Below are 21,081 nucleotides of genomic sequence, written 5' to 3'. Positions count from 1 at the left end.
GATAGTTGCAGGCGACAGAAAACCTGTTTCTTTCCCATTTTATACATCCAGGAAATTTGTACCACATGCAGCCTGCATGTCATTACACACTTGAAAATACTGCATTCTCTCTTTCTGGAGCCCGCAGACCCATCACAAGGCAGATAAAATGCAGGTCCAAGGGTGAGAGCCCCTCTAGTGGGGCAGAGAGAGCAGCTAAATGCAGGGCGTCTGTGTCTTACCGTTAAGAACTGAGCCCTCCCTTCCACCCCCAGGAGGATCATCCTAGAGGCTGCAGGACAATCTGTTATTTCCCCAGGGAGGTCGGTGAAGGTGTTCGCTCGAGAGAAGCAGGTGTAATTACAGAGGCCCAGGCAGGGCACTGCATTAATGGATGTAGGCTCTGCAGCTAGAGACTTATGTGCATGTTGCTGAGGCCCCAGACCCTGCTGAGGCTGCAGGTCCAGAGAGCAAACCTCCTGCCTGGTCCTATTAAAGCTCTGAGCCAGCCCCATCTCTCCAGTCCCTGGCTCCAGTTGAGAGCCATTTGCATGATGTTCTCATCTGCAGATTGCAGTTCTTGCTGGGGAGCTGCTCAGAACCTACCGGGAGGGGTTTTGGAAAGTGGATTTCCAGGGCTCCAGATCAGTGCACTGAGTTCTGCAGCTGCCTGGACAACCCCGGGCAGCTCAGTCCCCGGGCTGTGCCTGGTGCAGGGATCTCCTTCCCACTGTGGCCAGGTGGCCACCCTCGCCGCTGCAGCACTGCCTGAGGAGGGTCACAGCTCTGCCTGGGGACGGGGGATGAGTCAGCTCACCCCATCCCTGCTCTCCGAAGCCCCAGGGCCCTCCTGAGCCACCTTTCTGCCTTGAGTCCTTGGCCCCCTGAACTTTTCCAGAACACTCACTGTGTGCCAGGTGCTGTGCCAGGTTGGGGAGGTGGTGGGGAACTTGAAGCCTAGCCTCTCCCTGAGAAGGCTTGGGATGGACAGGGAGGCCTCCCTTCCTCCTGTCAATGAACCATCACTGAGCACGTTCTCTGTGGCTGCTTCCTGTGAGGTCTGGAGTCCACAGCTGAGTTTGGGCAGAGCCTCAGCCCTCAGCTCCAGAGGGTCAGACCTCCGCCACCCACCCAGAAGGGCTGTTGGCTCCCTGCCCTCAGCTCGCCTGGTTTCCTCTGAGCTGGGTCCCAGCCACAAACCATTGTCCAGCAGCTCCACTGGGCCGCATGTGCAGACTCGGGGATGCAGAAATACTTAAAAGGTCAAGCTCACACCCACAAGGAGTCAACAGCCTCATTGGGCAGGTGGGCCCCTTAGAAGCTAATGTGGAGGGGACATGAGAGGCAGGCAGCTCCCAGCCACAGTGCTGAGGTTTAGACCTCAGGCTCCCTGGGCTACACAGAACACTAGGCCAGGGGGGCTAACCCCCCCCCCCCCCACAAACTGGAGGCCTGGAGGGCAGGACCCGCTTTGCCTGGTTCCCCATCAAATTTCAGCACCTTGAATGGGGCCTGGCACATAATAGGTGCTCAGCAAACTTGTCAGTTGAACAGATAGACTCACAGGGGGCCTGTGTCTCCTGCATCTGCCCCCCTCCCCCAGTTCCTCTCCAGGCCCCTCTCCACCCTGCCAGGAGGGTGTGCGTGCTGAGGCAGGGACTGGGTGGAGTGGAATCCCTGGCCCTCGTCTGTGCCTGGGCCACAGTTTCTTTTCGTTTGTTTTAATTTTGGTCGGATTCACATAATGCAAAATTAACTTTTTAAAGTCAGCAATTCAGAAGCATTAGTACATTTACAGTGTTGTACCGTCATCACCACTATCTTGTTCCAAAACATTTTCATCACCCCGAAAGGAAACTCCCAATGCATTTGCGGCCATCCCCCCTTCTTCCCTCCCTCTGCCCCTAGTGACCACCAGTCTGCATTCTGACTCTATAAGTTGACCTCTTCAGAATATTTCCTAGGAATGGAATCGTATAATGTATGGCCTTCTGTGCCTGGCTTCTCTCAGTGAGTCTGTTTTCAAGGTTCGTCCGTGTTGTGGCACATGTCAGCACTTGGTTCCCCTCTTGGGGTGGATAATGTTCCATTGTATGGCGAGCCCTCATTTGCTTACCTCTTCCTCCGCTGATGGGCATGTGGGCTGTTCCTGCCTTGTGTAAAGTATGCCACTGTAGATATGTGTGTGCAGGTACCTGTTCGAGTCTGTTTTCTGTTCTTTTGGGCACTTACCTAGGAGAGGAATTGCTGGGTCGTATGCTATTCCTATGTTTAACTTTTTGAGGAATGGGCCACAGTTTCTCCAGGAAGTTCAAAAGAGGTTTTTGAATCGGCTTCCAGTTGACTAACTAGGCTCCAAGGAAACACAGATGAAATAAGACCCCATCCCAGCCCCCTAGGATCTCCTGGCCTGCTCTCAGCCCACGTGTGGCAGCAAAGCTGCTGCTGGGACAGGTGGACCCTAGGGAAGCTTTGGAGAGTCCGATCTCCCCGCAGCATCTGGTGGCAGAACCTTCTTTTGGCTTTTACCCTGAAGCACAAATGTGGAATAATGTCCAGCAGCAGCCTGGGTTCCCCAGCCTGGGAGGTTCATGGGAGGAGACTGGCCCAGAAAGCACATGGCCTAGAGTGAGCCACATGGAGTGACTGTGGCTTTGGGCAGGTCCCCCTCTCCCTGCACCTCCCTCGCCACTGTCATTATCTGCAGAGTCAGGGGTGGGCCTGACAGCTTCCAGCAATCTGTCCAGGTGCCCAGATCTCTATACCCCTGGACCCCAATTCTAGGAACCACTAGTCAGGAAGGAAATTCCTCCACCAAGCCTTCCAGGCCTTTCCACAGAGAAGGCAGCCCTTTTAGCATTTTACGTCCAGATGAAATAGTTTAGGCACTATGCTGGAACCCTCAGCTCTGAGTCAAACAGGCCTTCCCTGGCCCCCCAAGTCCTGGGGGAAGGCTGCCCTGCACCTGTCTCTGGAGGGGGACATATGGGCGGATGGCACAAAGGTGGCACTGGCCATAAAAGCCATGTTCCGGGCAACTGGCTGATCCCATTGGCCTTCCCTGCTCTCTCCTGAGTAGGAGGCAAGGCCTGGAGAGCTGACCCTTAGGCAGAAGAAGGGGTGGTGGTGGCAGACAGCAGACCCCCCGAGGGAGGGAAGGAGAGGGACGGTGGGGTTCCCACTTTCCTTGGAGCTGCTGTGGAGTCTTTGCTCACTCATGCTGGGACCCGGCCCCCCACAGCAGCCTGGGAGCCTGGAGGTGCATCCACTGTGGTGAGCTGCAGCAGACGTGTTGGGTAAAGACCTGTGCGGTTGGTTCTGAAGAAAGCTGGGAACTTCAGGGGAGACCTGACCAGAACCGGGGAGGATCTGACATTTTTGTAAAAGGAGGTCCCTGTGCTCATCCAGTAAGGAGGGGATCCCAGAGCTTATGTCCCTGGGGGGAGCTCTGACTCTGTCCCCCTTTCTGTTTGCACTTGGGCAGGGCTCTCGAGTCCTGGGAAGCCGCTGTTTATTTTAAAACAGCCCTGACTCCTTGGGGAAGCTGAGAGAGGAAATGGCAGAGGCAGCCTTGCCTCACGCTTCCTGGGCGGGAGTCCCCGACCAGGTGGCCGCCCAAGCCATTGAGAGCTGTTAGGAGGATCCTGCTATAATCAAGAGATGGGCAGGTAGGGGACAAAGTGCCCTGTATCTGGGGAAACTGAGGAGGCTTGTGTTTATTGAAGACCTTCTATGTGCCAGTCACTGCAAATGTATTGTCATTTAATCCAACAAACCTGCAAGATCAGGTCATCCTTCTTCCCCTCCCTACTATTGAGGACGCTGTGATTCAGAGTCCCGGCCACTGGGCCACAGTCATCAGTGCTGCTAAGATGTGCAGGTGAGTTTCAAACCCAGATCTGGCGTAGTGCCCAAACCTCCACCAGGCACCCCAGGCCCAAGGCCAGGCACCCCGACCTCCACCCGGGAGGACCGAGTGAGTTTCTCTGCCTGATCGGGGAGGGTAGGGAGGGGCCTCTGCCCCGCTTCGTCCCACTCAGCTCTCTCCTCGTGAGGGTCTGAGGCCTGGACAGCAGTGCTGGGTGCGAGGCCTCGGTCATCCTGGGTCTGAGGGTGCAGAGCTTCCTGGAGACGTTGCCTCTTCCTTCAAGGGGCAAAGTTCCTCAGTCCCTGTGTTAAAGGAAGGTTGGCTTCTCCTCTGCCTGAGATCCCAGAGCCCTCACAGTGTAGCCCTTCTTTCTGCTGAACAGCAGACTTATTTTCGTAGCAGTTATTATTTAAGACTCACCATTATTACTATTTTCATTCTACAGATGAGGAAGTTGGGGCTGAGTGAGACTGAGTGATACAGCTGGGGTTCATCCCCTGCTCCGTGTCGGAGCCTCGGAGGTTCTGATGCACTCAGGGCCCTGGAGACATCCAGGGCCGGCCTGGCTGGGGCAGCACGTCTGCTGGTGTTTGAGGCACGTTTGTTTTCAGGGGAAGGGGCGCTGCTGTGCAGACCCTGCTTAGTCCGTTCCAGGACAAGACATGCTGCCCATCCCTCCTGCCTCCCTAGTGCAGGAGCTGCAGCTCGGCATGGGTCTGCGTGTGTTTCCGACGCTGGCTCCCAGGTGGAGGGTCTGATGCCGCCCTGCTGTCTGCTCTCTTTTGTAGAGATGTTTTTGTGAACTTGAGAAAAAATCGGGAAAAGGCGGATTCCCTCTGCCCAGCCCATTAATTCTGCATGCCCAGGCCCGAATTAACCTTGGCAAGCCTTGGAGAGGAGAGAGTAATTCTAACCTTAAAAGTCTGCTGATGAAAGCTGGTTTCAGGAATCCGACTCCACTTAATGTCCTGGCAGACAGCTCAGCCTTGCATTAACATAACCACAGACTGGCCCGGCATTTCCCTCCACCTGCTTCATAAACAAAACCCCGTTGTCTGTTTTAGGCAAGAATCCCGGCCCAGACTCCCTGGCCGCATGCAGCCGCACATGTTGGAGTGTGCTGTAGGTACCGGCGTGGCGTCACGGGTGCCTAGAGCGGGTGGCGCTGGGGAGCTGGATTCCAGCAGGCTCTGGAGCTGAGTAGTAATCACAGCCAGGAATTCCAGCAGTGCCAGCCCCACAGGCGCCTGCCCACAGGCGAAGAGAGAGACTGATTTCTGAGCAGCACTTGGCCCTCCATGCTGTCCAGAATGGCCTTGGGGAGTGGGCTGCTGGCATCTGCATCTGCTGTCCTCTGGGAATGGCAGATGAGTAGGGAGAAAGGCCGGCCACCTGGGGCTGTGTAGCCGAAGCTCCCAGCGCCAGAGGGTGCAGCCTGGGCCTCCTTACCAAGGCTCAGGGTCCCACTGTTGGTCATCCCTGAGGCTGAAATGCACACCACCACTGCTGGCCTAACAGGCTGTTGACAAGGAACACATCAGACCCAGAGCTACTTGCAGGCATTCATCAGAGATTCCTTGTGCTTAACGCAGGCAGACCTGTTGAAGGGTGAGGGGGTGCCTATAACAGAGGAAGGAAGGAAGGGAGGGAGATGGAAGGGAGGGAGGAAGAATGGGATGGAGGGAGGGAGGGAGGGAGAGGGAGGGAGTAGGGGAGGGAGGGAGATGGAAGGGAGGGAGGAAGAATGGGAGGGAGGCAGGGAGGGAAGAAGGGAGGGAGAGAAGGAGGAAGGAAGAATGGGAGGAAGGAAGGATAGGGAGTGGGAAGGGGGAAGGCAGGCCACTCTGGAGACCAGCTCTAACCACTTGGCAGGGCTCCAAGAAATAGGTCTCAACGGTACACTTTGATCAAAGAGAGGGAATTTCACTTTATTTATATATTATTTATGTCCAGTACTTTTAGGAAGTATTTGAGATAGCAACAGCACTGATATATTGAAATAGACTAAAAGAACAAGAGCCCGTGGGTGGGAGATAACTGAGCAAGAATATACACGTACACTGAGCAGAGCTCCTGCTGGTGGCAGGACTGCAGAGCCCAGCGGCCTGGCACACCCAGCTCAGAGAAAGCCTGTTCTTTGCTGGGGTCCACGGGGAACCAGGTATCAGGACAGATTTCTGAGACACGAAAGGTGCAGTTCTCCAGCTCCTGCTTGGCTGGGCCTGTGCAGGGTGAGGAGCCAGGCTGCCTTCCCCAAAGTGGTTTGGCAGGTGCTGGGACACAGCAGGGGCCCATGTGGGCCTGGCTGAAAGTCCTCAGAGGATGGGAAAACAGGCAGGTGAGAGTGGCCAGGTTCCTGGACTTGACCTTAAGCAGCAGGTGCTAGAGCCGATGGGGACAGGCCATATGGAGCATGGAGCGAGGCCCAGCAGAGTTCAGTGCCGCTCTCCCATTCTTCCTCCCTCCCATTCTTCTTCCCTCCCATTCTTCCTCCCTCCCATTCTCCCTCCCTCCCTTCCATCTCCCTTCCCCCCCCCCCTGCGCCGCTGTACCCCTCACCCACCCCTGGCCTTCTCTGACTTGAGATTCATGACTCGGATAAACTCTTTCTCTAAATCTAAATTTACCTTATTATCAATTTTTAGCTATTATTCCATTTTGTGCCCACTAATTTATTAATCTTGGAACCCCAAAAAACAATAAAGCTGAAGCTCCAGAGATTTTATTTATATCTTTAAATGTGATTTTATGACTTTTATCTAAAATTCATTTAATTTTATTGCCCTCCTCACTCATGTCGTTGTTAGGCCAGCAGCCGCTTTATTTAGATGTTTCTCCTGCAGATACTTGGGGGTCCTAGCAGGAAGAAGCTCAGGTGAGGGGAGGTTGGTGGGAGCAGAGGCACGGATGCCAGCCTCCTAGAGGACTACTAGGTTGGGTCCCGTGCCCTTCAGTGTCCCTGGGAAAGGCTGCACACCTCCCTGGTTCCTTTCTGGAGCACGCGCAGTTCTCCACGACTCTTACCTCTGCTCCCATTTTGCCTTCCAGCTCGCAAAAGGGCCTATGCTGCAAAAGCAATCTAGAACATTCCTCAGAGAGGTTGGGGGAGCCTCCAGCTTGAGGACCCAGTGTCCCTCTCTCCATGACCCTCCTGCAGAGTTTCTCACTAATCCTTGTCCGGACCAAGGGGCCCTCCTTCCTGTTCCTCATTTGATGGGACACCTGTCCTCCCTCCTGAGCAGAGCTCTGGGGTCTGCAGGGTTCCCACCTGGCTGGTCTTCTTGTTCCTCTCTGACTGCCCAAGGAGCCCCCTTCCTCGGGCTCCGGCTGACCCAGATGCCCAGGGGTGTCGGTCCTGCCCCCCAGGGCCAGAGGCTCGCAGGTACTTTCTGCCTCATGATGGGATGGGGTGCCCATGTGTCCTGCGCCTGCCTGGCACTGCCTGGTTCTCCTGGCTGTTTCCCTCTCCAGCTTCCTGTCTGAGGGTGGGGACTGGGGGGTGGCGGGTCACCAGCTTTTTGAGGTTTGCTGTCCTTCCTGGTTTCTATCTGCTCTTCAATCGCCTCCATCTCGAAAGAGCCAAACTTCATGGCCAGACTGGGCCACCTGGTCCCTTGTGTCCCTCCAGGGTGTGCACCAGGGCTTCTGACAAAGGAGATGGGGTTGAACTCCTTTAGGCTTTGTCGACCAGGGGACTGGAGTTCCGATTCTAGCTTTGTCGTGCCCCTGTGACCTCTGCCAAGGAAGGAATTGACGCCTCTGAGCCGCAGTTCCCACATCTGCAGAGAGGGATTCATACTACTCTTCCTTCCAGGAGGGTGGTGACGTCCCTGGAAGGGCTACCCTTCCTCATCCTCCTGGGTCCACTATGGCAGAAAGAGCAACTTAACATTGTGGAAGGACGGAACCAGCCAGAATGCCAAGCCAAGGGGCGGCCACTCTCCCAGGGAGCCCGGGAGAATGAATTTCGGGGAGCCTTCCCACCCCCGCCCAGAGGTGTCCCCCAAGAAAGTACAGTGTTAAGGGGCTGTTTTCAGGGGAGCCTCTGGTCCCACTGGGGGAGCCTGGGCCTGAGCTGTGGCCGGCACCTGCCTTCATAACCTGAAGGCATCAGGGTTTGGGGATCCAGGCCGGCGCTATTGCTGTCTGGCCTCAGTCCCCTGGTGTGGGAGGACCACAAGCTGCTTTGGGAGACACCATTGCAGACTGTCTTAGGAAAGAGGCTGGGCTAGAGCCCTGGTCAATGATGATCTAATATTCCAAATCTCTGCTGTGACCCAAACCTAGAGGCTGAATCAGACTGCAATCCATTTAGCTCAAACTCGTTTTAAAGCAATTCACTATTTAACAAGTTCTGAGGCGCCGTGCTTTTGCAGGCAATATGTGAATTGAATCATTTGGTCTAATCTGAGATTAATACAAACCAAATCCTTCAGTGAGGACAGTCTTGGGAGCAGCTCCGGGACTTCATCTCATTGTCTTTGACGAAGGCGGGTCCCAAAGAAGACCTGACTATCAGCCAATGGCATGGGTGTCTGAGCAAGGACCAGGGGGTGGTGTGCTGGGGAGGAAGGAGCAAGATCTTTGGGGTCAGATGATGCTTGTTTGAATCTTGCCTATTCCTAGCCGTGTGACCTTGGACAAACTGCTGAGCCTGTCTAGGCTCTGGTCTTCCCCACAGATGCCTCTGTGCAAGACAGTTGTGCAACTAGAGAACTAGGGCAAGAGGAATCCATGTCATTCTCTCCTTGCCCCATGCAGGATCTTGCCAAGGCCTCCCAGGATCTACATCTGCATTCAGGGTGCCCTGGGGAGCAACAGGGCTGCTTGGTCCTCCTCCTGTGCCGCGCTGTACCTTCTGCTCGTTGGGGAGCTCTGGAAAGTGCTGGAAGGTTTTCACTCCCACCTGCTCTTTGAGGAGCCCCAACTTCTTCCTGACATCTAGGCTTTGACAGGAAAGGAACCACATTTTTACCCCGTTCTGTGAGCCCCACAGCCCTGCTGTTGGACATCAGCATAGCACACTCAGGCCCTGCTTCTGCTCCCAGATCTGCCCTCCAGGCTGCAGGTCCCTGCTCAGGTTCACCCTACCCCACTGACAGTCCTGGGCTTGCAGTCTAGGTAGGTCAAAGTCCCTGGTGTTGTCGCCCCAAATCTGGAAAAGAGAGACTTTCCTGCCTCTTGAGTCACAGTCAGAAGAAAGGGACTCTGCCTGCCACATGAAGTCAGCCCGACTGTAGTGGGAGAGAAACAGCGCAGGGAAGGCATTCAGAGAGGAGAAATGGAGACATGAGATGGTGGGTGGGTCAGAGCCAAGGTTCTAGTCCTGAGTCTGCACTTGAGCCGTCAGTTCTCAGAGCAACCCTGAGTCCTTCCTGGAAATCTGCTTCGATGCACAGAGTCTGGACCAGTGGAGAAGGGCAGCGCCATAAAATCACAGGGCCTTTGCTTCAAAGGCAAGGCCATCTGCCAGCCGCTCACGGTGGGTCCCCTGGGGGAGATTCTGCAGAACTGTGTGTGGAGTCACGCACTCGGCCCCCGCAGCTTCACCCTGCATGCAGAACACAGATGAGAGAGCCGGGGAGGGACCCGCCATCCTCGCCTGTGGCAGCCCCCCTGCTTTGCATCCCTTTTGTCCACCTGGCCGGGCCTTTTCCACCTGTTGTCCACCTGGCCAATTCCCTCTCACCCTTTTTGGCTCAGCACAAATGTCACTTCCTCTTAGGTGACTTTGCTGACCTTGGGAATGAAAAGGGGACACTTCATCCTCCGGGCTGCTCCTGCCCCCTCGGTACTCTGCGCTTAGCCACAGGGCTGTTTGATTTGGTCTTGTGTGTTTGCCTGGCATGTACATGCTCTCTATCTCTCTCCTCCACGAGACGGGGGGAGGCTGCAGGACAAGAGCTCAAGGCAGGCACAGAGCAGACAGCAGTGAAAAGTTACTCACATGGGATCTGGTCCCACACGTTCCTTGGATGGCTGAGCTACGGCCCGGCCGGCCCAGGATGCCCCGCTCTGGAGGCTGTGACTGCCCTCCCTCTCCCCCCAGGTCCTGGTTCTGCCTCTCACCTGCTCCTGTGCCCTCATTGCTTGAGGAAAGCATTAAACCTTCATCTTCTAGGTGGATTTTCCCTTCCCTTCATGAGCTGTTTTTCTTCCATCAGCTTTATACCCCAGACACATTTTAAAAACTATTCATCTTTGTCATGGGTGCATCAGATACAAGCAAGAGAGATAAACCAAGCACCAAAAAAATCTATGTTCGCTCTGATTGCTTTTGTGTAGACAGCCACTTCCCCATCGGCAGAGAGATGGGCCCAGTGGAGCCTCCGGGGCCAGCCACAGGGGCTGTGGGGGTGTGGAGGCCACCACAGCCAGCCTGACGGTGCTCTCTGACCCCTCCCGGTGGCCTGGCTGCTAGGACTGGGGCAGGGCTGTTTGCAGAGGAGGTAGCAGAGGGACCGTCATAAAAGAGGATTATAGATGGAGATTTGCTCCTAAACACCCTTGTCTGCGGCCCCCGCGGGTATTATCCTTGCATTAGAGAAGGTTTTAGGGAAGAGAGAGGAGGGGAGCTGAGGAACGAGCTTTTCCATCACAGGCACAGAAGGCTCTGGGGAATCTTCACTGGCTGATTCAGGCCTGCCCAGGTAGAACAGCAGGTGCCAACCTTCAAGCATGCTGATTTCCCAAGTCCTCGTCCCTTGAAGCCCTGACTCCCCCAGATCATGGCCCCTGGGGTCCCAAGCTCCAAGTGTCTCTGCCAAACATCTCTGAACTGGATCCTAACCCGTGTTCTCTAGCGTGGGAGCATCAGTAGAACTTTCTGCCATCGTGGAACGTTCTGTGCTGTCCAGTGTGGTAGCCCTCGGCCATATGTGGCTGTTGAGCGCGTGAAATATGGTTTCTGCAACTGAGGAACTGAGGCTTTGATTCGATTTAATTTTACGTCATTTCAATTTGAATTTGAACAGCCGCAGCGACTAGTGGCTGCCAAGTAAGATAGCCCAGCTTTAAAGACACTTGTTGAGCAATCCGTGAAATTAGATGCTGGCCTCACACTTTCCCAGAATGGGAGGTCAACAGCAAGCCCCTGGTTTCTGGGGCTTCCTGCCTCCTTGTGGGACATGGACCCAAGAAAACAGCAAAAAGGGGGCTTCTCCAGAAAAGGTCTTCATGGCAGGCCAACTAGAAGTTCTAGGGTCGTTTTGCTCCCCCAGGGGAACAGGGCCAGGCATGCTCATACTCAGGACCAGAAAACAAACATCCCAAACAAAGTGCAATTGGAAAGACATTTTGCAGCTTACCTTGTGTCTGTAACATACGTAGTCCATGATCTCCTGTATGCCTGGGCCACGCTTCCCTTCCCTGCCCTGCTGAAGGGCGCACAGGAAATCACACATATTGAGCGCCTGCTATGCGAACATCACTAGCAGTGATTTAAAACTGGGAATTTTTTAAAGGACGATCTAATCCACACTTGTCCCAACCTGACAGGTCAGAGGTCAGCAAGCAATGCTCCACAGGCCAAATCCGGCCCACTACCTATTTTTATTTATTTTATTTTATTTTATTTTATTTTATTTTATTTTATTTTATTTTTTGAGACAGTTTCACTCTTTTTGCCCAGGCTGGAGTGCAATGGTGTGATCTCGGCTCACCACAACCTCTGCCTCCTGGGTTCAAGCAATTCTCCTGCCTCAGCCTCCCAAGTAACTGGTATTTTTATTTTTTATTTTTTGAGATGGAATCTCACTCTGTTGCCCAGGCTGGAGTGCAGTGGCATAATCTTGACTCACTGCAATCTCCGTCTCCCAGGTTCAAGCAATTCTTCTGCCTCAGCCTCCCGAGTAGCTGAGACTACAGGCGCACGCCACCGTGCCGGCTAATTTTTGTATTTTTAGTAAAGATGGGGTTGCGCCATGTTGGTCAGGCTGGTCTCGAACTCCTGACCTCAGGTGATTGGCCTCCCAAAGTACTGGGATTACAGGCGTGAGCCACCACAGCCGGCCTAACTACCTGTTTTTACACAGCTGTGAGGTAAGAATAGTTTTCACATGTTTTTAAATTGTTGAAAATAGCCAAAAGAAGAATACTCATGATGCTTGAAAGTCATCTACATTCAGATTTCTGTGTCCATGGTAGTTTGTTTGGGACGCATCCCCACCCCATTCCGCCTGCCGCTCCTCCCCTGCCCTGGCACGGAGCTAGTAACCCCCGAGGCCACCCAGCTCTCAAAGTCGGACACATCTGCTATCTGGCTCTTAGCAGGAAGTCCCCCAGCCCCCAGGATGGGTGAGGCGAGGCTGCCCAGGTGAAAAGTGAAATGACCCGAGGCAGAGCCCACATCCTCCCTCCGCCCGTATACCCACTGCCTCGCTCTGATGGGTGTTCCAGGGTCTGCTGCTAGGCCACTGGGTCAGGGGCACCCGGAGGGGTCCTGAGCTGGATTCGGGCTGAGTGGGGTCTTCAGAGGCAGCGCAGGGGGTGGCTGTCCTGGTGAGTAGCACCGCGTGCAGCAGAGCCTGTAGATGGGCACATAAGGCCTCCTGGGGCCAGGGAGTTCACGTGAGCAGGGACATGAGGAGGGCTGCCCTGTGGCCCGCGGTGACCTTCAGGCCCTATCAGCTTCCCGGGGCTCTATGCCCTGAGCATGCTCTGCTCAGGGCGCCTTGGGTAGGTTGCTGAGTCCTCTGCGGCTTCCCCCAGTCTGAGCATGAGGTAGAAGGAAAGAGATGGAAGGTGTGTGTATGTCAGACATAGAGAGGAACAGGCAAGGGAAACAGAGACAGGGAGAGACAGAGAGACAGAGAAAGATGGAGAGAGATAGCAGGAGAGACAGTGACAGATACAGAAACAGAGAAAGAAAGACGGGGAGAAACAGAGATGGGGGAAATGGGAGAGAGTGGATGAGACAGTTGCAGAGATGGAGAGAGAGAGAGAGAAAGAGACTGAGAAAGAGCGAGAGAGAGAGAGAGAAAGACTGAGAAAGAGTGAGAGACAGAGAGAGAAAGAGGATGAGACAGATACAGAGAGAGAGAAAGATAGAGACAGAAAAAGAGACAGAGACAAAGGGACAGAGACAGAGAGAGGCAAGGAGAGAGACACAGATACAGAGATAGGAAGAGAGAAACAGATGGTGGTGGGGGTTGGGAGGGTCGGGCGGGAATGTGCTGCATCAGATGAGGCTGTAGAGAGCTGTCCGGGAAGGGAGGTGCCCACCACATCCCAATCTATAAGAGAGGTGCTTCCTTCTTGGGCCACTAAGCCATCGCTGTCCAGCCTTCAGAACTCTCTTTGGTGCAGGACCCTCACCGCGTTTGAGGGGAGCTCTGCAGTCTGTAGCCGTACTGCCTTCATAAACGCCACTTTCTTTTTTGAGGCATTTACTTTGAGCTGAAGGGAGCTCTTGTTTGCTGTTGGTTCCCCCTGTAATTTCCTCTTTACTTTTTTATTTAAAAAAAAAAAAAAAAAAGCAAGCCCTATAGTGTCATAAAAGAAATTTTGAATATTTACGAAAAAGTTTTTCCTTGCTCAACTGCCACGTTAAGGGGAAGCTACCAGGCCTTAATTCCCCAATATAACTGATTCAAAGGTTGCTTTCATCTGAAGGCTGACGTCCTCCCAGGTTTCCTATAAATACCTAGTTGCTTCCTTTCTCTCCCTTTTTGTGTATACACAAAAACAAGGGAATCCGTGGCACGCACTCCCTCACATTCCCACACGCGTGTGCACCTCACACTTACGCAGATTTATCCACGAGCCCCGGAATGTGACTCCCCCCAGTGAAAAGCTCAACTGGGGAAACCCCAGAGGACCCCGAGAGCCTGATCAAAAAGCACCAGGAATTTGTACAACACAAATCACTACAGACAAACTTGATTACTTTTCTGATTAGTGGGTAAAGGGAATGGATTCGCCATGGAATGGCCTCATGGAATATTGTGCAATTAATCCCCAGTTGACTTGGTAATGACCTTATCATATGGCCTGGAATCTGGTGAAAAGACTGCAAAGTGAGGGTGGTGGTGGCAGCAAGAGCCTGGGGTCAGGGCTGCACCGTGGGTGGTTTGGGCCAAGGGGTGAAGGGAAGGGGAGGGGGAATCTCCTGTCCTTCACCGGCTGCTTTTCCTGCCGCTATGCTTCCCTTAGCAAACCCTGCTCATCCTTAAAGATTTTGCAACCTCCTCTGATGTCCCCTTCCGGTGACAGTCACTGATGAGGGTGCACACGCACGGAGGATCCAAGGAGCGTCCTAAGGGTTCCGTTGCCCACACAGCCACTTGAGAGAAAGGATTAAATTGTACCCATGGTACGGCCTGGTAGGACAAGGATTCTCGGAGCCCAAGTCACACATCTCCCACCCCAGGCAGGCTCCACCTCTTGGCAAGGCTCCACCCCGGCTCACCAGGAGTGGATTGTTGTGAGATGCTTTCCCCAGTTGGACAGCAAACCACGACTCCACACAAGTCAGCTTTCCTTGAAACTGAAGCTTAACCCTTTAAGCCCTAAATGAGAGCCATTTTTCACAGTTGTTTTCTAGCGTGTATTAGAAGTCCTTAGCGTTCAGGGTGCCACGGGCAAAACTTAAACATTGACTGTCTCAGGTGTCCTTTCCTGGGACCTGTGTCCTGGAGCTGCCAGTGGGAAGAACTGGGATATCTTTATTCAAAAGCCTGAGGCCACGTGCCCTCAGAAGCCCCCATTCTGAGAAGGCAGATGGGAAAATTAACCAAATAACCAACCATGGGGGTGGCCCAGTGTGCTGAGCCAGGCAACATGGAAGGGGTCCCATTGCCCGTGGGCTTCCTGAGTCCCTGGGGCTCTTTGTGTAGCGTTTTTCTTTCCTCCTCTGGTACCGTTTGACATGATCCTTGCCTATCAGGGATCCACCTCCAGCCGCACTTCCCATCCCTCCCGCCATCTGGGGACCACGCTTCTCATCCAAGAAGACCGGGGCATGGGATTGCCACAGTGGTTAGAGGAGTATCTGAGTAACCGGGTTCTGGAGTGAGGCTCCGAGGGTTCCTCTGATTCAAATGCATGAGCCTTGATGTAGATACAGCAGCGTTTCTTTAATCTTAACTTCATTTTGCTTGTTGGATGGTTCTGGGGCAGTTGTGGGTAGACCAGGTTGTCAGCAGAAAGGGGTTAGGAGGCTTCGGGGAAAAGCGGGCCTGGGCCTTCCTCTTCTTTTGTACGTTCACCGAGGAAACACAGTTGGTGTTTGGGAAATGCTCACCTCTGAGTGTGGGGTTCAGAGATGCTAAAGCCCAGTCCAGGCAGACAGGTAGGCAATCGAAGGGGAAGTGATGGTGAAAATCAACCACCATCTTTTCAAGTCCAAGAGAAAGTAGCGGACAGAGAACAAGACAGGTGAAGAGGGCGAGTCATTGCAGAGTCTAGCGACGAACAGAGTGGGGAAAAAGCAGAGGGAAACCTCTTATTTCAAAGGATTGAGAAAAACATCCCTCAGCCGTTGATATCTCCCTCCATTGGCTCATCGCAGGAGTCAAAGTAATGAACCTGCCTGTGAGAACATGCAAATTCCAAAGGAAAGGAGCTGATGAATGTCACAGGTGTGTTGCTTGTTCATTGCAACCAAACGCTTACAAAAAAGGTCCAGACGTGTGTCTCCTTTGGCAAGGAGTGAGTTATCAAACAACCAAAACAACGAAAACAAAACACCGTGTCTTGAAAACCAGAAAAGTCAAGAAAGAATATTGCTTTCTTAATAATAAATACATTTCATGGGGAAGAATTGCAAGGGAATCGTTTAAATTAATTTCCGCTTTGTTTGCTTGGTTTATACAGGGCTTAAGTCCCAGCTGACAGTGATCTGTAAAAGTTCTAACATATTGAAATCTGATTTTCTTGCAGCCAGAATCCCATAGTCCAAAATGATTTCTCTTTCAACTCTGCTAATCAGACAGGCAGGGCTCCAGTGGACTCCTAGTTCAACCAAATTGCACGCGGTCTTTTTGGGGGTGTAAATAATAGCTGATGAAAGCTTTAAATGTGGAACTGGTAGCATTTCTCTGGAGAGCTGGCTCAAGGGTGTGGGGGACAACAGTGAGATTAAAATGAGCAAGGAGAGGTGGGGGAGGCCTTTTCCCACCTAGTGGATGTCCTGTGTGGCTCTGAGGAACCTTCCTCCCCTCTATGCCCCACCCCTGCTGGAGCAGATGCAGTGGGAAGCCAGGGGAACTCTGACGCTGATGGAAGGGAGATCATTCCAGTCTGGAATCAGAGGCGCAAAAAGAAGACTTTGCCCCTGGCTTTGGGGACCCCCATCACTGGGTGACATGAGACTTCCCTCTCCAAATTGATGACCTGCTCAAGGCTGGGCCCCTCCCTCTCACTCAGACCCTCCAGCTGGATTGCAAGAGGGACCTGATCAATGGTTCTCCTTAGGCCCTTTTCTCCACCTCACCAGCAAGCCTGGCCCCCAGTGCCCAGCTCTGAACACACAGGCAGCGCCAGAGAATCAGAGCAGGGCGGCCTTCCTTACCAACGTGCCAGCCCCGATGACCTCACCCACCCATCAACTCTGCTCACCTGGCTCAAGGTGACGGGCCCCCGAGAGCCATCCCGACCCACAGTCTGCCCTTCCTGACCTCGACTTTCCACCCACCTTCTCCAACCTGACTCTGGCTGTTTTCCAAAACCAAATCCATCTGCAAAAGATGCAGGATTACTTAACAAATATATGAATAAACAGGCAGAATCAACAAGCAGGGATGCACAAGAGGCCCCACAAGCTCTAGAGGTCCATCCTGGGAAGTGTCACCCCACCCTGTCCCCCCGGGTTGGGCTCGTACCAGCCAGGGGACCCTGGCCAGGAAAGATCTACAGCATGTGTGTTTCAATGAATTCTATAACCATCAGCCCTTCCCTGTACCCCAAAGGGTCTTAACCTAGGCTCTAGGAATGAACTCCAAGTAAATCCAAGCCCCTAAAATTACAGGAAAATGCATATGTAGGTACATTTCCCTGGTCCTTGGCTGTCCTGGGTTCTCGATACCTCTGTGGCCCCCAGAGGGTAAGGCCCCAGCTGCCCATCAAGTCTGCCGGCTGGCATGTCCCTACAGGGCTTCATAGGTACTGTCCCAGAGCCTTAGTCTTAGAGCTGGAGCCAGACACAGAGGTGCCCTCGGCCTCCCTGGGCCGCTGCTGGGCGGCTGTGGCCCCTTCTTGCTCCTTCTCTGTTGCGCTGTCTTCGTTCCTTCCTTCCTTCCCTCTTTCCAACTGAATTCTCGTTTTTCCTCTCTCCCTAGTGCTTGTACGGCTGCTATGTCCATTCCTCCATCATCCCCACCTTCCACCGGAGGTGCTACTGGCTCCTTCAGGTAGGTGGCTGGGACTGGATTCTTCTTCCGTCACCGGTGCTCGGGAAGGGTCTGTGGAGGGCACTGAGGGCGCGGGGCTCCGCATGCGACACGGTTTCGGGCTGAGAGCCCTGGTGAGCTTGCCTAGGGAGACTTCGGCTGTTGTGGCTCTGAGGCCAGCACAGTGGCTGGGCTGGTGTTGTCAGGTGTCAGGAAGGGGAGAAGGCCTGGTGGCAGGGGTAGCTTTCACCCACCGATGGGAAATAAACCTAGGTGCTTCCAGCTGCCAAGGTGCCTCAGTGTTCTTTTGATGAGGACAAGAAAGAAGGCCAAGTATCCTGCCCTGAAATGCCTGTTGGCTAAAAGCTGTAAATTCATTTTCTCTCGTGGGTTAGTTACAAGGCACGTGTGGAAAACAGGCTCCCAGAGGTTGCCAGGTGCAGTTGGATTAATTAGGATAGCTGTGGGGAAAGGAGGAAGGAGCGCCGTAATCGATTTGTGATGTCTGCCGTGGCAGGGATGGAACAGGTCGTGGCTGGGCATGCTGGCCATTCCTGTGGGAGAGTGGCCTGGTGCCCAGATCTCTGTCCATGGTGTTTGTGCACAGTGTTGCTGAGCCAGGGGCAGGTAGGTGCGGGAGGCCCACCTGGCCTCTTGCCCTCTGGGGGTTGTCTGCCAGCTGTCTTGCCTGCCGTGTGGGCGGGAAGGTCTGAGGGATCCATGCAGTCGGACTAGACATAGGTCCTTTTCAAAATGCATCCTCTGATTTGCAGCTGTTCTTGGTAGCACCCATTCCCCATGGCCTGCCTCTGTCACCCCAAGTTCTTACTGTCGCCTCTACCCAGGAGTTGCTGCCTGAGGCCTTTCCCACCATGGTTCTACTTTCTGTTGTTCAAGACAGCAAACCCCTGGGCCTTGATGGTTTAAGGATCTCTCTGACCCGGCGGGGGTGTCGTTGGAGGGGCCTGGCAGCTGGGGAAGCAAGACCCCCAACGCTATGACACAAGCTTAGGGAGAAAAGAGTCACACATGCCGTGGAGTGCAGAGAGGCTGATGGTCCCAGGAGAGCTGGTCTGGAAGGTACCCACAGGGCCGGAGTCATCTCGATGTGGAGGCTGGGGCTCAGCCTAGACAAGGCTCTCTGTCCGTCGGCTCTGCCCAGCCCCAGCCTCCGAACCCTTTCTGTTCTCCCTCAGTTCCCAGAAATAGCTGTCTGTGGTTCAGCAAGTTCCGTAGCAAACGATGCCCGAGACCGTCCAGCGATGTGTTGATTCGCAGGGGCTGCTTCCCGATACCTTACCCTGTCATCAGTTTCCCTGGCTCTGCCTCCCTTGGAGGCTGATGTGCTAGCACCTGCTTTTCTAATTGCTCAGACCTGTGTCCTTGACAAGGGGAGTTGTCACATGGTCATGGGATGAGGCTTTCGGGGTCTTGTTACTAGGAATTGATCCCAAGGTGTTCCACCCCTTGGCAGAGGGTTTTCTCCTCTACCGGATGAAGGGTGGGGTTCCACCCGAGGCCAGAGTTCTGGCGGTTGAGTCAGAGTCATAGCCTGTCCCTGAGTCCCCAGGGACAAACTCTGGCTTCCCAAGAAACACCATTTATCCAATGCAGCCTGCAGCCCTGTTCACTCCTTCCCGGGCCTCCAGCCCCATGGGCCTGGTTTCTGCCCTTTCCCTTTTCGGTTTCATGCCCCCTGGTCAGAACACCTCTTCAGCCATTGCCCTCCTGTCGGGGCAGCACCTGGAAGCTGGCATCCTGCCAGCAGCCCAGCCACCCGCTCCTCCAGGCCTTTTCTCCTGCGCCCACGCCTCCGCCTGCCTCCCCTCATTCCATCATGCTCTTGTGGCTTTTTAATTCCACTAAATTTACTTTCCTGGAATCAGACACCACTGGGCAGCCACGAGGTCTGAGCTGTTGACTTCCCAAGCTGCATTCTGCTCATTCCAGGTCCCTCCTAGATTCAGCTGCTCCTGCTCCTCTCCTCGGGCCAAGAGAGGAGAGGGATCCTGCTCTCTGCCCCAGCCCTCCCTCACTGGCGCTCCTGTGTCCCAGCCTCCGTATGCTGGAGATACACCTGGACTGATTCATGTGTGTCTGGTTCGTTACCTCCCAGCTGGCGGGGAAGCCGGAGTCTCCCAAAAGGCCGGGATGGCAGGACCAGGCTTCTTCATGGCCGAGCTGGGGCCTCTTCATCTTCTCTGCCTGAGCCCGGGGGAGCCATCCCTCCCCGTCCCTCTCCTCTGTGTCCTCCAGCATCAGATCACAAAGCGGGAGTGAACACAGGTGTGGGGGCTCCTGCTCCCCCGGGTCTGTGTGGGGCAACAGGAGGTTAAGGAGCTAAGGCCAAAGCAATTAGCACAACACACGTCCTGCTCGGAGCCCAGAGCCAATGCGGCAGCCGGTGCCGCTCAGGGCAATTTGTTCTGGTGCTAATTACAACACCAGGATAATGACGGCGTGGCCAGGCTTAATTCCTCTGATGTTAAATAGGAAAGAAGCCATGAGATACTGGCTCAGATGGAAATTGGCTCAAGTTTGTCTCTGACACCAATTACCAAGAAAAAGGATTAGGTGGGGTCCAAGGTGTCAGGACAGCGCCCATGGTGGGAGCTGAGGAAGGAGGCTGCTCAGATGCCAGCCCCGAGCCAGCCTGGTCCTCTGAATGCAGGAGGCACTAGGAAAGGGAGTGATGGGCTGACTATGCTCTCTCAGTCCCCTGCAGGGGGTGAGCCTTCTAGAAAGGTAAGGGCATTGGAGGAAGGAGGGAGGGAGGAAGGGAAGGAAGAGGTGCTTCTGGAAAAAGGAGACTTTCTCCAAGGAACAGCACCCACTGCCCCACCTTTGTAGCCTCAGTTCAGTGGCTGCCTCCTGCCAGCCCACCGTGAACTCACTCCTGCCCTCTGAGATGCTCCAGCTGATGTTACCCAAGGCCACTTTGCACTTAGTGGGCATGTCTGCCTACGTCGGCCTGGGTTTTCCTCTCCAACTAGTTAACTCCCCGAGGGAGACATATGCGTTCCTGTCTCCCCTGAGTGCCCAGCACAGAGCCACAGCCACCACAGGGCAGGAGCCAGCATTTGGGAGAGCCATGTTCTGCTGTGGTGACCTGTCCACCCCGGAGCAGGAATGAGCAGGCCTCACAGACTCGGGGCCTGGAGCTCAGGGTTGGTGCCAAGACTTACAGAGGAGGGCCCGAGTTGACGTGGCACGTAAGCTTCTGAGTAGGTGGGCTTTCAGGAAAGGGTGCTAACCTCTCTGTGTCTGTCTGTCTGTCTTTTAGGCTCTCTGTCTCTTTCTGCCTTTCTGTTTGTCCTCTTCTCCCTCCCTCCCTATCTCTTCATTGCTGACAAATCTTCTATTAAGCTATGAGCAAGGAGACAGGCAGGAAGCCTCTCACAGGCAGGGCACTAAAGCCCGTTTGGCCCACAGATGCATAAAACCATTGGCATGACCAGTGGGCACCATGTGAGGTCACCAGCACAGCTGGGGAGGGACCAGATGACCTGAGCTCAGTCCACTCCAGCTGGGCAGGGCCAGAGCCATGACCTGGAGGAGGCCATCTCTTCCCCTCTGCTGGTGGCACACATCGTCAGCATTGCTGGGGGCTCTGTGTGTCACAGCTGACAGGGCCTTTGGGCTCCCTGAGTCTGCCCAGTGCATTTTCTAGAAGGGTCTCTGAGACCCAGCGAGAGCAGGGCCAGGCCCAGGCCGCCCGGCAGGCAGGGGAGGATCGGGCAGTGCTCCATTCTCCTGATGCCTTGGCCTCTACCCCTACTGCCTGATGTGGGTATCACTGCAGCCACTGGGCCCTGAGCCTCGTGAGGTGGAGGTGGCATGAAGGGGTGAGCCGGACAGAGCAGTCCCTCCTGTTTGGGATTTTCTGATGGTTTCGAGGGGTAGGCA

The 21,081-nt window shown here is 54.4% G+C and overlaps 1 protein-coding gene across 2 annotated transcripts in view; it reads left to right on the top strand.

Annotated features, from left to right (window-relative positions):
* Positions 1–21,081, top strand: part of CAMTA1 (calmodulin binding transcription activator 1) — a 980,313-nt gene that overhangs the window by 649,781 nt on the left and 309,451 nt on the right. For both annotated transcript variants that reach the window (XM_017856059.1, XM_017856060.1), the window contains one exon: positions 17,125–17,196. In XM_017856059.1, the coding sequence (XP_017711548.1) occupies positions 17,125–17,196 (72 nt within the window). The remainder of the gene's footprint in view (positions 1–17,124; positions 17,197–21,081) is intronic.

The sequence above is a fragment of the Rhinopithecus bieti genome, unplaced genomic scaffold, assembly GCF_001698545.2.
Source record: "Rhinopithecus bieti isolate Rb0 unplaced genomic scaffold, ASM169854v2 scaffold_40368, whole genome shotgun sequence".
Classification (NCBI taxonomy): domain Eukaryota; kingdom Metazoa; phylum Chordata; class Mammalia; order Primates; family Cercopithecidae; genus Rhinopithecus; species Rhinopithecus bieti.
Note: the sequence above shows the minus strand (reverse complement) of the source record. Positions and strands in the feature narration are given on the sequence as shown.